This window comes from Hippocampus bargibanti, linkage group LG06 (assembly GCF_051943395.1).
Source record: "Hippocampus bargibanti isolate YZ-2025 linkage group LG06, ASM5194339v1, whole genome shotgun sequence".
Classification (NCBI taxonomy): domain Eukaryota; kingdom Metazoa; phylum Chordata; class Actinopteri; order Syngnathiformes; family Syngnathidae; genus Hippocampus; species Hippocampus bargibanti.
Window position 1 is genome coordinate 1,225,695 of NC_142739.1, and position 18,618 is coordinate 1,244,312.

General features: G+C 40.2%; 1 protein-coding gene across 1 annotated transcript in view; it reads right to left on the minus strand.

Moving 5' to 3' along the window:
• The window catches only part of vps13b (vacuolar protein sorting 13 homolog B), a 378,602-nt gene that overhangs the window by 320,046 nt on the left and 39,938 nt on the right, over nucleotides 1-18,618 (minus strand). Inside the window, 5 exon segments of the mRNA XM_088999785.1 lie at nucleotides 1,345-1,482; nucleotides 2,152-2,274; nucleotides 2,991-3,086; nucleotides 7,952-8,223; nucleotides 16,911-17,085. Coding sequence (XP_088855911.1) covers nucleotides 1,345-1,482; nucleotides 2,152-2,274; nucleotides 2,991-3,086; nucleotides 7,952-8,223; nucleotides 16,911-17,085 — 804 coding nt within the window.

An 18,618-nucleotide genomic window follows, 5' to 3' on the forward strand; every position in this document is an offset into this window, starting at 1 on the left:
ACGGCATCTCAGCGCTTCATTCTCTAGGCATGATCAATCAACCCATTCATCAGCATCAGTCTGTTAAATACATGTGGAGTTTGGTTTGATCGTAATTCAATGTGTCACTCCTGGAGATTCAGGAAAAAGAATGACATACTATAAAGGCCGTTTGTGTAACCGTCACCTTGCGTAGCAGCAGAATTAAACCAATAGTCCACCCTATCATAAGTGTGTTTTATAATGAGATTTTTATTGTGCATCTAAATCATATTCCGTTTTAACTAATCATGCTGGACATTGACCACATTTGGCATCTATGAACTTTTGGAGCAACACTCACACTCACTACAAAAAAAAATATTTATTCACAGACAAAAAAAGAAAAGAAAGAATAAGATATTTATCCTACTCATTCAAACTCCCACAGAACGAGTGCGTATGAAACATGTGATGCACAAACAATTCAGACAGATGTGTGCACACACAGTGAACCTAACACCAGACAAAATCTCCAGTTCTCCAAACAGAGATTTCTATGGCGTCTTATCAGAAAAGCAAGTTAATGAGTAATATTTAGGAGGGCAACTCGATTAGCACTGCCAAGCTTTTGGATCAAAGACGTTGGTTGATTTCAAGACCGCTAATGAATTAACACGAAAACCTTTGACTCTTGAGCCTGAATAGATGGATGAATGGATATCCAAACAAATGCTTCACTGATGGTCATGAGAATTTGGGAGCAAAGTCAACACTCGAGCTGTGACAGTGGATGAAGGGAACCTCCTTGCTTGTCACATAATCTCTAGTGTGGTAGTTACTTGCGCAATAGGGGGGAAATTCTTCTTATGGGGCAAGCAGCTGCGAAGCTAAATTAAGAAGTGTGGATTTTAAAGGGAAATAAACTGCTTTTACGTTTCACTCATTTGTTGAGATGAGAGGTTACTCAAAGCGTTTTTAATACAGTTTAAATACATATATACTTAGTACCTCTGAATATAGTAACAGCTGTCAGTGGTTCGTCAGAAATAAAAGGATGTAATTGCAATGTATCACAAACCCAGGCAAAACACTATTATGGCTAGGTGTTAATTAGAACGTGTAGATCGGTTCGGGATTATGTTTTCATAACATCACAATTTTATCTGCACCCAAGCTGTGATAAAATGCGACTTTCCAAGTGTGTAATTGCAAAATGGTCACATGACAATTTGAAAGAGAGTGTAGAGAGCAATTTTAGGAATCAATTTCTCATGCAACATATTCAGGCAACCAAACAGAGCATCATGTCAGTACCGTGCAAATTACGTTGATATGCTATGATGTCGAAGAAAACTGCTACAGAGTATGGCTAAATTAATAGACCTTATGAGTAACAGAATCCAGGATGAACTCAGCCCTGACGCCGTTGTTCTCTGGACTCCGGTAGTCAAACAGAGAATTGGTAAGGTAGGTCATTCCTTTGCTGCGTAGTGTGTCGCCACAGTTGAAGAACACTGCATCCTGAAAGACCACATAGACAAAAATGAAAATAACACATCCAGGGAAAGAAAGAAGAGAGTGGTACCTCGAGTTACAAACTTAATTTGTTCTGTGACCCTGTTTGTAAAGTGAGACACAAAGTGGGGATCACTTTGTATAAATTATTTTTTTGTAAAAAAAAAGTATGTAGGTAGATACAGTAGATAGATATAGCTCATATACAGTCATCCCTTTGGTTTTGAACATCTCTGTTCTCAACCAACGACGAGAAAATAAGAGATTTGTACCGACCGAGGCAGAATCCGAGGCATTACTCTGTTTCTGACAATTCTTATTGGAAAAAGTATGTGCAGGTGAACCTCTGGCTGCACACCCAACTGCTATCTACCTGCTTCTGAGACAATGGTGACCTCAAAAGGTTACAAAATGTAACTAAGTGAGGCATATTTTTGAAAAATGCGTCATGAACTTGAAAAGTTCGTAAAAACAATCGTTTGTCACTCTCGGTTCCACTTTAACAATTAAGGGAAAAAATTGACTGGCCTTTCTGGTTCAGTAGTTAACACACAATACATGCCCCTCCCTTCTTTTTTTAATAAGTTAATGCTAAGCAATTAAACGAGGCCAATACACACTGACACACACACCAAATGTTCTTGGTCTTTATTGGTGGCTTTAGATTTGGCTTACCTCTTCAGGTCGGTTCAGATTTTCTTCAAAATCCCGCACTCCCATGATGCCTTTCAGACAGAGAGCCCGGCAGCCCACAAAGCCAATCTGACAGTCAAAGAAGGGCTCTCCTTTCAAAAGCACCTGAAATTTTAAATAAAAGGGGAACAAACACGGTGTGTGTATGTGTGAGTGGAATGGATAGGGTCAAACCAAAACACGTTTGCAAATATATCCACAAACAACTCATTAAGCCTGAAACTTTTGACAAGTTTAAACGGAGCTTGAATTGCCAGACGTTAAAGGAAACAAGTTATAACTGAAAAAAAAATGTTCTTGATGTGAACATAACCCAAACCTACGGTAAACAGAGTATACACAGAGCACAACATCTTACTTCACACAATAATTAGGAGAGCTAGCTTTCTGAATTGCTTGGCTTTTTGTTTTTGGTCCAAGTTCAGACGACTCGCTACATGTTCCAGAAAAAGCATAAATTACAAAAATTGTGTTTGGAAATGTGGAATTACAACATCTGGTGAAAAGCTTAAGGACAGAAAATATATTTCAATTCCAACCAGGTAATCAAAGCAAGCAAGGGATAAATGCAGAAATGATCAGACTCGGGCAGAGATTTCCTTCTATTCACAAGCGGCCAGAGATAAGTGACCAGGGAGGCTTTATAAATACCGTTTGAGATGGAAGTACAGTATGTTGATTATCTATCCAAAGTAAATGTAGCAGCAATTTAAAACGAAATAAAAGTAATGAGGATCAAAATGGAGGGAAAATATCGTTATCCAGGCTAACTCTCAGGAATTTTGGAGGATAATTGTAGTATAAATAAAGACAAGTCTTACCTCTAGAGTGATTCCTTCTTGTTCCAAACCCAAGACCTCTCTTGATTTAACCTTCTGAGGACTGTAGTAGCTGCTCTCTGCCTGGGATTCTGTCAGCTGACAAAGTAGAGAGAGGCTATGTCAGGATTTTCAAACTAAGATGCCTTAAAAAATACCACTTACAGCAAACAATTTTTCGTGAAAGGGGACATTTTGTGAAAGAATAAAGAAAAACAACAGAGTTGCAGGCTTCACTGTTCTTGGCATTTATTTCATTCCGCATAAAGCAAATATGTTGTGTCAGAAAATACAAGAAGTGTCCGAGGACATAAAAATTATGTGACTTGAAAAAATAAAATGCAATTATTGTAATATTTTAGTGAACTAAAACCATGTGCTTAATATCGTGTGTCCGAGTATGTAATAAGTCAAATTTGACAACGGAAACCCTGAGGAACGTTGTTTCAAAAATAAATGATATTTTTGGTCATTTTCTTGACCATATTTTGACCTTCGAAGTACTTTCATCAACTCACAAATCATACTGCACCAACTCCTATCAGGTTTTCAAGGAGGCCCTGATTTGCTCTTTGGGGAACGGTAATCAGAACTACAGCCCCAACCCAAAATTCCATCGTTAATATAAAATAGTGATTGCGCTGCAAATCGTTTACTCCTCAGACTAAAGTACAAACGGAGAAAGAGTGCGAGAGAGCATCTGGTCAAAGCTCGCTGGCCCCGACAAGAAAAAGCAGTGATGCTTTAGAGTTTGGCTGGTGAAACAAATGTGGGTGTAGAGTAGAACTGTGCAGGCCTTAACCCATTCGACCTAAGCACAGGAAGCAGGTGCAGAACAAGAAGCAGCTGTGCCTTATTATCCCTACTGATGGAGCCAATTCCATCATACTCCAAGCCTTCCTCTCCCCGTTGCAATTAATCACGTGAGAAGTAACCTGCAAATTCCTGCATGCGATATTAAGGAGGTTACTGAAATACGCAAATGAAGTAACGTCATGCTCTCTGACAATTGCGAATGCAAAAGAATGAAATTGTATGAAGAATAAGCTACGAGACGAGTGATTGACAAACTCATTCAATGCCCATGACATATACTCATGCCTTGAAAGCCCACTAGGGTAACCTACTCGTGACGTATATGTAATTTTTACATTTAAACTTTGTCCAGCAGGTGTGAGCGTGTGTAGCATGGAGTTCATCAAGAATGCATTTGAACCAGTAGCGATGGAAAAATAGAAAACAATGAACCCATGAGGATTGATTTGGTTGGAGGAAATCAAAATCAACCCAAAAACCACCATGATGAATGAGAGGAGTTTCTCAAAGCAGCAGGACACTTTTGTCCACACATAATAGGGTCGACTCAAATAATGCAGTACAACACAACACTAAAAGCCAATAAAATGTTTGCTATTGAATTCCTTCAAGGAAGGAGATGAGAAATGCATTGTCAGCTTGCGTGGCTTCAATTTTAGACCTAACTGTTGAATTGTTTGCCCATTGATCAAAGAACCCGTGTATATAGGTGACATAATTCATTTTTCCCTGCTCTACAAAACAACATTGGAATAATGCCACATGAAGTTAGTGTAGTGACATTAGTGTAGCAGTAAATGTGGTTGATGAAAACAACCGATTTCTCTCAGCAAGGAAACCCTCTGGTTTCAAGTCATTTCACATTGCATTTAATAAATAGTATTGAACCGTTCACTCTGCCCCACACTTACTAAAAGACATTTAAGAAGTACAGTAAAGTCTCGTTATATCGATATCGGATATATCGATAGTCCCGGTTATATCGATACTATTTCTATGCACGCACGGAGAAAATTACATGCAAACAGGGTCGGATATATAGATAGTCCCGGTTATATCGATATTTTTTCGGACTCCCTTGAATATCGATATAACGAGACTTTACTGTAATTCATTGAAACAAAAGTACCGTGTCTTTATTGAAAAAAATCCATGCGGATGCGTGCACAGACACACACTCACATATCTACACACACACACACAGACGCGCACACACACACACGCACACGCATACACACACACCTACATAAATACATACCGCATGTCGTAATGTGAGTGGCTGAACCTGAGGGTTATTGATGAATTCCAACTATTCTGACTGAACTGGTAGGATTTAAGATTTAATCTGCCTCGGCACAATCATAATTTTACGTCGAATATTTCAAACATTAACGTGACCCGAGACGTCAGTTGGTGGTTTCCTTACGCTCGCATGCACGGCACACGAGACAAAGAGGACTATTACAACTTCCCGAGGACCAAACTGTTCTTAAGGGCTCAAATTCAAAGTGATTATTTAGGAGTAGGCGCATAGAAGGAATGAACTAGAAGAAAAATATGTTACAGAAGAGGGGATACAACCACACTAAAATATCTGCAATCATGAGATTACCCATACAATACAATGCAGACTCAGCACAGCGGATGCCCACATGCCTGGGGTTTAGAATTTGCAAATACAAGTATTCACACAATTTAGGGGATTTTATTTTCAATGCAATCTGAATTGTGATTCAAGCGGATATAGAAAATATTGAATCATCATTTTCAGACTCAGATCCATACCATTTTTAAAACTCACTGTGTGTGTTGGCACTGAAATGGGGAGGGAGTACTGACATATGTAGGTGGGGCAGTGTGGAGGTAGCTGGGCTTTTTTTTGCAATATAGTCAGAACTGCATGCATGTAGTAGTCGGCTACCGAGCAATAAATGAAATTTTAAGCAGCTTCGCATCAATACCTTTGTTGTTAATTTGCTACCAGACAAACACTCACTTCATGTCATGCTGCAAAAAAAACGAGGTTTTAACAACTTCAGCCCAGGAGAGACTGTCTCTCCAGTGGTGCTAACAACGGTGCGACTGATCAATAGGCACAATCATTGATGAGGATTCTACCTTTGGGCCAGCATTTTAAGTAAAGCGAGCCATTTTAAACAAAAATGATGTGTTCAATACTATTTCATCCGCTGCATCATTCCTTAGGATAACACTGAAGAAATGACAATTGTGTGTAATGTCAAATATTACTGTAAGTGAACAGCTTGTATAACAGTGCAAATTTATTGCCGCCTGAAAATAATTCAACCCAGCCGTTAAAATCCACTGGCAACAACCGCGCGCAACTTAAGTGAGGGCCACCCATGAAAAGGTCCATATTTGGTCCAGCCCTTCCGGATGGCATGTGACTTAAAAGTATTCCAAGGACTAAGGTGTGTAAATTTTACTCTGGCACTCTCAGACTGGTCACTGAAAGTTTAATATGGCACTGCAGGGTAAAATACACTCTGAGTAACTGATAGGTCTGTGGTTGTCAGATGTTTTACAGCAAGTACCATCCATTAAAAAAAAATTCATGTACTCCCATCATGACTAAAATATAATCCAGTAGAGCAGAAAAGTGGTTCCCCCCCTGACCAGCAGTTCACGACGCTGAACCGGTCCGTGGGCCACTTGCTACTGGGCCGCAAAGAAAGACAGAGGGAGGAAAACAAATACATAGGGAGAATCCGGTATTAAGATTGTTATCTATTTTGCAGAGTATATCATGATTTTGATAATATAGTCCAAAGCAACAGCGAGTGAGGTAAGAAAGTGCAGAAATTGATTGAAGCAGTTCGTAACGGGTAGTATCAGGGGTGTTAAAATATGTGAAAGTAGACTTTCAGCGATAAGATATGGTGGGAATAGTTCAGAAGATTGTAAGGCTGGCCATGACGTATGGATTAGACACACTGGACACTGAAGAAACGAGAGGAAGCTAAGATGGATGCTGCGAAAGTAAAGAGAAAATACGGTGAGGTTCTCTTCAGGAGTTACCAGGATGGACAGGATGAGAAATGAGCTCACCAGGGGGAGAGCCAAGGTTAGATGTTTTGGGAAAAAGCTCGAGAGGTGAAATACACGACTTGGACACATCACAAGGAGAGATGGTGAATATATTGCCAGGACATTGAGCGTTGACGTGCCAGGACATTGAGCAAGAGGATGCACAAGAGGGAGTCTTGAGGGGAGTCTGTGTGAGAGAGGAGGATGCAGAAGATAGGGTTTGTTGGGAAACTATGAGGGGGGGGGAGTCAAAAGGATAATCAGCAGAAAAATGTATTAATCATATTCTTATGTACTTAATGATATTATACCACATAACTCTGATATGTTCGATTGTCCAGCAGGGGTAGATCGGCCTCTCAGTAATCAGGCCGGATCCTGCACACTGCATTCATTTGGTGCGCATGACTGCCTTTCACAGAAGGAAGCTTCTTGTAAAGTTGATCCATTAGAAAACATTCTCAAACTTTGGACGCAATTTGGGCATTTCCTCCTGGGATTTAACTCATTTATCCCCCAGCTGTTGAAATATGAACAGCTGTGATTAATTATTTTAAGGTGACATGTCTGGCGATTACTTCACATTATAGCATGTCATATAAGTGTCATTTTTGTTTCTGTGTTGTTCCATCAAAATTTATAGTAAAAATATTAAATATGAGAGCAGGTCCTCCCCTTTGAGATACAGTGAACCGCCACTATTTGAAAGGGATAGAACCTGAACGCTACCGCAAACCACAAATTCCTGCAAATGAGTGACGCTCCTGTGAAAGTCTTTGTAACAAATGATGAATCACAGGGGGAAGTCCAAAGCTGTACCGATCACACTGCAATAATGTGGCCATTTTATTTGGACTTGTTGTACTTTGGGATGTGATAAACAAACGGCTGCTTAGGGCCGCGCCAACATGCAAAGCTTAATATTAATTATATGTATTGTGAGAAATAAACAGCTACAAGTATATGCTCTTTCAATTGGGAAATAAACAGTTGATAAAATGATCAAATTAGGCGGTCATTAAAATAACAAAATATCACTCGTTGTTTTATGAATTTACACAACAGCGTGTTTGCAGCCAGGTCTGCAAAACATAAATTACCTTAAATATTACAGAAGCCTTGGTGCAATAGAAGCCTATTGAAATAATAGGATCCTTCGGTGTGTGTTGTTGGGGATTGTTTGGGATCTTGCCGCTCTCTCTTTGCTGGTAGAGACCTTCTTCATCTTCCTCAGAGCTCACAATAGCTGGAACAAATGACCATGCCCAAGACACCCAACCCTGGTTGCTGTCTGGTGAAAGGTCCGAGTCCATGAAGAACTCTTGACTTGAGTACTGGCTTGGAACTTGGTTCGCTATGTCCATATCCATCCCTAAAATAGACACAGAATAACAATAATATTAATTGTCTACTACAGTGTTGTATGTATCGTGGTGAGACAAAAGATGATGGGTTAGTCCAAGTATACAATGCAGTATGTTAACAAGTACAGAATATCCACAGACAATGACAGCAATAAATGACAATTGGGGACTGAAAACGAAGTAAGCAGGTCAAAAATGGAATGAAATCTCAGAATGTGCCTCTGATGTCAAGTGTGGCTTTTCTGAAACAAATTGTCTCCTGTACAGTATACATCAGAAAAGCATATAGCATCTTTGCTTTCACATTCAAAAAGGTCACTATTTTCCGGACTATAAAGTGCACCGGATTCTAAAGTTCACCTTCAATGAATAATATACTTGAAAACCTTTTTCCATAAATAAGGCGCACTCGATTATAAATCGCGTGGTCAGCTATTGAAAGAATTGAAGCCTTTTCGGTGTGCCTTATAGTGCACAAAATGCAGTAATCCACACCTATTTTAATAATTAAATAAACTTTTAGAACACAGGTGTCAAAGTCAAGGCCCGCGGGCCAAGTCCGGCCCGCCACATCATTTTTTTCGGCCCGCGAAAGCAAATCAAACTTGTTAAATTCCATGATGATTGCTAAAATCTGAGCCAAAATGTCATATTTTTGGATGTCAACCACAATAAAAGTCATTATTCTTGACTTCAGATTTGAAAACGAGTTATTCATTAATTTGCTGTGTGCTCTATAGGTAATATTTGAAGGGATTTAAACATCCTAATGGGTTCCCCAAATTCATAACGGCCCTCGAGAGGAAACCATAACAACAATGTGGCCCGCGGCAAAAAATGACTTTGACACCCCTGCTTTAGAACCATTCTTTTACTGCCTCAAGTACTCTGTCGTCCACCATGAATGCAGACTAATGTTGTATTTGGACCCAATAATAAGACCCCCCAAAAAATCCATTTTTAATTGTGTGAAATAATTGAACCATGCAGTAACTGAGTCAGTTCAAATGTTTGATATGTACAACATTCCTCCAGTGTGATATGGCTCAATTGTGGATCTGTTGTATTTGAAGCAGTAAACTACATCAAAGAAATATATTATTTAAAAACAGAAATCAGAAAAAAAGCTATTTCACAATGCACTTCATTGCAACACCGCACATCGTGTTTTTCGATTCTTCTTTTCGTTTCGGCTTTTCCCTTCGGAGGTCTCCACATAAATCAGTGTCCTTAATCTTCAGCGGTTTGATCATCAGATGTTTCCATTAATCAACGTAATAAACGATTCTATAAATATCTGACAGTGACAAAACCAGTCTTAGCTCTCGTTATCTGACTGATAATAAGTTTGTTTTCATGCTCAGAGCCATGATGGTCAAAGTGGAAATACGACCTGCCAACTCAGACTTAAGATGAGGAGTAAATTAAACGTTGAATAGTTTCAACGACGTTACTTGAGGGGGTGCTTAATCAATTCAATTTTAGAATGGCCGTAATTCTCTTCCTTTTTATATAGTCGTCATGTTCTTACTCATTTACTCAGTTGGACATACATGTGTTTTCAAAATCTTATTTTGACATCTGTCACAGGGGTCAGAATTAATTACCATTGGAAAATGTAGGTCCCAGGGTGAGGCCTATTTTGAACCTCTGCCTATGAGGTTGTTCACGCTCACGTGCACTTTACAGCATACATGATGGACAGAAAAATGTGTGCGTTACAAGCGCCGATGGGAACGCCAGCAGACAACTGCTCATATGACAAAAATTTAAAACATGCCGTTTTTAGATCAATGTTCAGTTTATGTACCAAATCCATCCCCAGTTGTCTTCACATTTTAAAAAGAGGACACTAGCAGTTCAGTAGTCATGAAGTTAGCATTTTGTGAATTATTTTTCATTCCTTCATTTTTCAAACTGCTTTATCCTCACTGGGGTGGCGAGGGGTACTCCAGCCTATCCCAGCTTTCTCAAGGCAATAGGGGCATGACACGTTGAACCTAATTGCAGGGCACACAGAGACAAACAACCACTCATGCGCACAATCTCGAGACAATTTAGACTCTAAATTATTACTCTAAATTATTACTGATTGAAGACTTTAAATTTTAGTGTTCAATCAGCCTGCCATGCAAGTGGGAGGAAATTGGAGTACCCGGAGAAAACCCATGCAGGCCTGGGAAGAACACCCAAACTCCACACAGGGGCGGGGATTGAACCCAAGACCTCTGCACTGTGATGTTGACTCACTCACCAACAAGACCAACGCCACCGCCCAATCAGCCTGCCATGTTCAATCAGCCATGCACATTTTTGGAATATGGGAGGAAACCACAGGACCCGGAGAAAACCCACACATGCACAGGGAGAACATGCAAACTCCACACAGGAAGGAGCTGGAACTGAACCTCTGCATTGTGCAGTCGATGTACTACCCATATTGGGCAACCCAGATTCTTTTCCAAACTTTGTAAAATATTTTTCCTCCTGGATTATTTTTCTTGTTATTTTTGGGGTGCTAACCACTGTTTATTTTGTGTGAAATGCTTGTTGAAGGTTTCTCCCAATTGTTTTTCAAATATTGCAGATTTTTGCCAATGCATTTTTAATGTTGAGCTATTATGCAGATTTAAGATATCCATGGGCCAGCTCAGTCACCTTCCTCCTGATCTTGAACTGCAATCAAATTTGGATAAAAATACTTTTACGATGTTTCCAGTCAAAGCTAAAACATACATGAGACATGCATGAGACAGTGAGTACTTGTGTGGTGCTTGAACCCACTTAAACCCCTGTATCGTGCTGTGTTAATGGACCAAAAACTAAGAGCAAACACTAAATTGAAATAGAATTAATAGTACAAGAAAACTTGGACTGAAGAGTGCAACCTCAGAAATATCCGGTACTGAGCATCTTACCATTTGAATAGTGGACTCGTGTGCTTCAGAATAATTGTGATTATAAAAGACTTGTGGGACAGACAAAGGAGCCCAGACAAAGTAGGTCCAAGACAATTGATCACAAAACAAAAACACATCACTCAGTGAAACAAATCAAAACCATACTCATACTCTATTTTAGTCAACTTTGAAGTGAGCAGGTAGTAAAAGCAAACCCCTCCAAATGCAATTCCCGTTGGCAAGTTTGAACAAACTACACCACACTGTTCATTCTCTGATTCAGACCTTTCAACTATATTTCCATAAAGATGGAGAAATAGGAAGCTGATGTCAATATACAAGAATGTGTAATGCCATTCCTCGCAGTCTCATGTCCTTTGCAGGAAAACAATACTGTCCGTGAGGTCATTGCTAAGGAATCCCAGAGGCCGAGGGGTGAAATTCTGACATCTTCATTTGGTGAATTGGCAGTAAAGGGTTATTATATCTTTCTCTCTTACAGTCTTCCAGTCCAATTTGGTCTCTTTTTTCCACACCGCCGTAGCTTTTGAGGTGACATTTCAACAAGTTAAGCTGTTCCGCTTCATGTAACAGGCTGACGAAGCCTACTTTTAAATTATGAGACAATCACAACAGAAACGCAATTACCAAAGAAATGATCAAAACACAACGGCTTAAGTAGACTTTGAAGTAATTATCCAAAGTAGTGAGTGGAAAGAAATCCCAGCCTGATGTAGAGCTGATTGACTGCATCTGCAGAAATAAAGTGACCACTGTTTCCCACATTAGTTCAGCCTAAGCTTGAGTGGCTGAATCTAAAATAACAAAAATCGGAGGCCTATCGATGTCTCAAATGGGGCTACAGCAGCAGAATTTAACGCCTTACACGTAGCTCGTCAGCAAAAATAACAAGTGGCAGCAGAAGTGAGTGACCATATGATTGACATCGAGACAGGAGCAGGACCAATGGGAGAAAGGCTGTGCCCTCACAGCCCAGTAGATGTCCCTGCATGTTTATGGAAAGAAAAGGTGTTCTGATCAACTGACACATGAGTATACCCTGAACTGCTCAGACTCCAGTTTTTGATTCATGCATATTCCATTGTTGGTATTTTTTTAAGATTCCACAAATAAAAAATACAAATACATGCGTGCAGATGAGTACATAAGTATTTAGAACTTGGTAGCTGAAAGGACATCTTGAACTGAAGGGAAAATGTCAACAATGTTTGTACAAATCCAAAATATCCTGGTAACTTGACATATTGTATTGTATTGCATCTTTAGAAATCACCTACATTTTGAAAACATTAGATAGACGTTGATTGAAAAATGATGTTCATAAAATCATCTAAAAATAGGCGACCCGGCGTGGTAGTCGAGTGTTGAGCACGTCGACTTCACAGTGCAGAGGTACCGGGTTCAAACCCCGTGTGGAGTTTGCATGTTCTCCCCAAGCCTGCGTGGGATATCTCCGTGTATTCCCGTTTCCTACCACATTCCAAAAACATACATGGGAGGCTGATTGAACATTCCAAATTGACCTTATGTGTGAGCGTGAATGGTTGTTTGTTTCTGTGTGCCCTGCGATTGACTGGCTACAGGTTCAGGTTGTCCCGCGCCGTCTGTCCAAAGGCAGCTGGGAAAGGCTCCACCACCTTCCACAACCCGAGTGAGGAATAAGCGGTTTGGGAAGTGAGTGAATGAATCATTAAAAAACAGAGTAGTATTTTTATCGACACACAAACATTGTTTTAATATACGACATAATTTTCGATCCCAATTAAAATGCTTTTGTTAAATATAAAACGTCGTGGCAAGTCATCACCCTGACATATGGGAGCCATATGATGTTTGTTATTCACCCGTGGCCTCTAACCAATATGTGTGTGACAGACAGTCTGGTCCATTCAAAGGCCCTGTGAGAAAAGTGACGGCAAGCACGCCTTCAAAGCAAACTCTCACTGCAAACACACTACAGAACACAAAACGTATGCATGAGTCATTGGAAAAACTCCAGGCCTTTTCACACATAGCATACAGTATCGAGAGATTGCCACAAACACAAAAATACACGCACATCCACACGCACATGCACACGCACATGCACACGGCACACACACAAATGCACACGCACACACACGCACACACAAGTATCGAACTGTGTCCACAAACACATGCATCTACAAAAAATACAGTCTTTGTAATGATTTATATAATCTAGAAACAGCTCATGGCACGAATTTCCAAAACAATCGTTGATTGGGCAAGTGCACTTGATAAATAGAACAACTCAAATTGATAAAACCGCAATCTTTTCAAGAGAGTAAGGAAATAAGCAAGACAGAAAAAAATGGGAAAAGGTCTGAATTCAGATTCAACCAATGACATTCAAAAATCACCTTCAACAGAAATCCGCCTTAAAGTGCCTCCGATTGATACCAAACTAAGTTCAGCAATGTTAGCAGGCTTTTCCTGACATCATCATGTACATTTCTCCACTGTGAGACTAATAAAGGCATATCCAATCCAATCCAAATCTTACGGCATATGTAAGAGTCAACCAAAAGTGGCTGTATCCAAAACCTATTAAGAGCAAAATACATTTATTAGCTGTTGTTTTGTTTTTCAAACAAAATAAGCTATACCAACTAAACAGCGCTCCCCATTTGAGCAAATCATTTAACATTTGAAAAACCTCACGCAAAACTGATATACTGGCAGGGAACCATGACATATTTTGTTGTATGACTGGCAACGTGGCTACACATCTGCATTGCACCATCAGACATTGAAAGTCATAAGTTCCTACCTGGACATCATTGTATCACCGGACATCATTGTATAAATAGATGGAAAAATATGTTTGAAAAAAATACGTATCTATATTTTTGGAACAAATGGAACTGGATACATTCCAACAGTCCCTTGGATGATCTGACATGGCACTCTACAGTGTCATGGTGCACTTGTCTGGAAGTAATGAACCCAATAATGTATTTGAGCTGGAATTATTCTGGTGTTACTATTGGGGTGTGGGTTTAATTTTTATAGACACGCCAGAACTGCTCTCAATCTTATCTCAGAAAACACACACACGCAGCCTCTCTTTACTCAGGCTATTACTTCCAGGAATAGGAGTGCTGGGGGGTGCTCTTGTCCCACAACTTAGTCCCCTGTGTATATTTTTGCGATAGGATACAAATTTACTCTCAAAAGTTCCAAATAGTAGTAGCATGACACCAACGTTTACATCTGGCATTGGAAAGGAAACTGTCAGCCGGACCAAGTTTCAGTTAACAGGCAAGGAGAAGGCTGGTGGGAGAAACTGAAGCAGCTACAATATATTGTGTTCTTTCCTGACACCCTCCATTCTGATCATCCTTTTTGTATTTGGTGCCAGTGCTACAAAAAGGTTGTTTGCCAATAGTGGAGACAGGGGACTCGATAACTTCCTTATGTGGAGATGAGGAAGAGCATGGTGGGATTTTCTTCTGCTTGTGTCTTGGGTTACTAGCCTGTATCAGGAACGATATTCAGTACCAATCCATTAGTGTGCCACAAGTCATCGTGGCTATCACTGATTGCAGAAGATAAATTCACAATAAGATGGCTGTCTTTTGACAACAATACTGAATTTAAGCATCGCATTCCGACTTAGGTGAATAAAACAGTAGTGAAGGTTCGAGTTACATAATAACATAGCAAAACCAAAACTAGCCATGTGACAATCAAACCTAATTTTACATGTGCAATTGCTACGGGTGCCATCGAGCATGATGTGGTATGTACACGTCGACAAGGGAAGTCAGGACCATGTGTGTGTTTGAGTTGGCTACAGGATGTGAGCAGCGTAATTTCCGATGAGGTTCGAATCAGAAACTAAGAGTCTGTGTTTGATTTGCCCTTGTTTCTTCACTTGATCCTTCTATGCACATGCAGGGATCAAGCTTGATGACAATGGTCTGCGTTCACTTAAACATTGTTAGAAAAAACAGGAGAAGACAAACAATGGTCAAACTCAACTTCCCATGAAAAAAAGTGAGGGAAAAAAAGATGACAGTTTCTGGACCAGTCACTTGGGGGTTGCCAATTCAGTGGTATGGTATCCAGTTGTTGGAGGAACTAATTTGTCCTGACTTTGGGGTACTTGATGATGTGTACCCGTGGAGCTGTGAGTCTGCCATAAATGTTCAATAAATCAAATTTATAAGTGTCTGTGCATGTCTCTCTGTCAAATCAAAAGTGTGTGTGTGCATGTGCGTGTGCATGTGCGTGTGGGGGGGGGGTAATTTCCCATCATCGGGTAAACAAATCTATCTATTCTGAAACAACATTTAGAGTTTTTCGGGACTAATTTAGCGGCTGATGTGCAAACCCGTCCCAAGTGCACATTAACAAATTCATGACTGTGGAAGATTTCCTCCATTTTGCTGTTTTAAGACGTGAGATCAATGTTGTAAACAATGAATGGGACATTATTTAGTGACGCACCGATAGAGCTCAAGCAGCCTGACATATACCTTTAGGACAGCTGGGGTGGGAGCCATGTCAGCAGTGTGGAGATAAGTGCTTGAAGGTAAACAGGGATGATAACATTTAATTAAAACCAACTGCTAATATGCATTATAAATTGTATCCTGAATGCTCAGGAGGCAACTGGGGGGCATCTCGTGGGGCCGATAGGCTGTCGAGCTAGTACCAATGCTCTCAAATGCTGCCGCCTGTGTTGCCTGGCTGCAGTAGTCCAGCTGAACGTCCGTGAATAAGGTGAGACGAAAAACACACTGAAGCCGTAATATGTTGTGGTATTCTATTCTTGTTTACTAGTTAAAACCTAACGTTAATGTGGCAGCTGGATTCCACATTAGAAGACATCCCACTGTTCTTTGTCTCTTACCTATGTTTTCCTTTATTTATTCAGTGGACGACTTTTCGGACTGAGAGACCACATAACTGATGTGTCTGTCAAATAATATACAGAGGTTTAAAAAATAAAAAACAACCTTCGGCTGTTTGAATGCATGTGACGACAAGATGGCCCTCTGATTAGGGCCAATGCATATTTTGTTCATCTGTAAATCATGTTCAAAGAACGTTTAAAAAAAAAATCAAAACAAAGCACATTCTTAACACAACAGCAAGATAAAGGCATGATCAAGTTTCCACAAATCATGTAGAAAGTACTTAAACTTAAAAAAAGGGCTGTGTGTGCATCCCGAGTCATACATGCTTTGACTATAATTTTGTATTGTGTATTATTAGTAATATTAGTTCATGACTATGTCATTCTGTGTGCTGCAGTACCTGGCAGCAGGTGTCCTATTTTGATATTTATTGGAAATTAGCAATTTGATTTTTAATCCAAGTCCAAAACAAAATGATTTAAATAAATAAATGAATAATCCATCAATCAGCCTGCCATGCATGTTTTCGGAATGTGGGAGGAAACCGGAGGACCTAGAGAAATCTCACGCGGGCCCAGGAGGAACATGCAAACTCCACACTCCACACTGCACTGTGAAGCCAGCATGCTAACCACTAGACTACCGGGCCACTATAAATAAATAAATAAATAAATAAATAAATAAATAAATAAATAATCGCTTTGGGTTGAAGTCATGAAGAAAATGTTACAAAAGTAAATTTAAATAAATGTGAATTAGTATTCACAGAACTCCGGAGTCAGACTTGTTTTTATAACATTAAAATGAAAAGCCAGTGACAAGAAATATTATTTGTGATGGAATACCTCACAATAAAATGAAGTGGACTTCAAAAATCATCCCACTCACCGGGTAAATTTGTTCCAGCTTCCCTGGCATGAGAGCTTCCGTCTTCTCGTTCTGTTTCTTTATGCCCACCTATTTCCCCATAGTAGAGTGCAATAATCAGTTGCAAAATTCTGATGAACATGGGAAGTTGCTGATCTGTAATCGACAACTTAAGGCTATCCACCATCGTTTGGATCTGAAGAGACATAAGAAAAAGCAGATGATAGTTTAAACAGAGAAACTTTATGAAACACAAACTTTACATGGGAAAAGTGTTTAGCACTTTAAATGTCCTCGGAGGTCACAGGTGTTCACTGAGCTATGAACAGAAAAACGATAGTCTTGATATATATATATATATATATATATATATATATATATATATATATATATATATATATATATATATATATATATATGACAGCTGAGATAGGCTCCAGCAACCCCCGCGACCCTAATGAGGAATAAGCGGTACGGAAAATGAGATGATATATATATATATATATATATATATATATATATATATATATATATATATATATATATAGTCGAGTGGTTAGCACACCGGCTTCACAGTGCAGAGGTCCCTGGTTCGCGTCCCGGTCCGGCCTCCCTGTGTGGAGTTTGCATGTTCTCCCCGGACCCGCGTGGGTTTTATATCAACTGAGCTACCCAGCCGCTATATATATATATATATAGCGGCTGGGTAGCTCAGTTGATAATGCATCGGTTTGGCATATGGGAGACGAGGGTTCGAATCCCACTTGTGGCAGAGAAAATGAGCACAATGACATCATCCAGTGTGGGTCCTTGGGCAAGACCCTTCACGCTAATGCCTACCTCATACAATGATGAGAGACAATAAATGGAATGACATGCCGGCTCAGACGTCGCCCGGCCAAACAAGGTCTGCGTCAGGTGCTGGGGAACCAGAGCACCCTGATGAAAAATGGGCTACTGGAACAAAGCGGAGATGGACGAGATGCGATAACTTGGCTCTGTTGGAATGCTACTACTCAAGCAACCCTAGTCAGAGGGGTTACATGCGGAGAATGGGGGCTGAATGGTTACTTCGAAACCCACAGTCACGGTTGACCACGAAACAACTAGTAGCTCAGTGTTCCAATATCCACAAACGGCAATTGCTATCACAACTTGAGATTGATGAGGTACAACACAAATTCCGAGGTGAAGGGCCCCAGGCTGCCACATCACAGGAAGAGGATCAACCAGAGATTGGGAGGCAAGCCCCAATGAATAATGAGATTGGGAAGCCAGCCCCAATAAATGAAATGCTGAGCGAGGCAGCAAATGACCTGAGAGATAAGATCATGGCAAGAATGAAAACTGGGCAACGAAGGCACCGATTACAACGGCTATGTGAAGTACCACCTGAAAGTCTCATGGAAACTGTGAATGCAGCACTGACAACGATCCCGACCGGAACGATCACGGAAACCAATGAGCTGATATACACCTCAGCATCAGTGATCCTAGACATGCTTGGCTACAAGAGCAACCATGAGAGCCACGAGATTCATTACCCACCATGGAAAAGACGGTTGGAGGCCAAGATCAAGGCGGCTCGGAAAGATGTGAGTCAATTGACGGAGACCCAGAGAGGTGTGAATAAAAGGCCAATACCCAAGAGGTACATGCAGATAACCATACCTGAAGCACTCGAAACTGCCAAACAAAGGCTCCAGGCCTTGGCCAGTCGCCTAAAGAG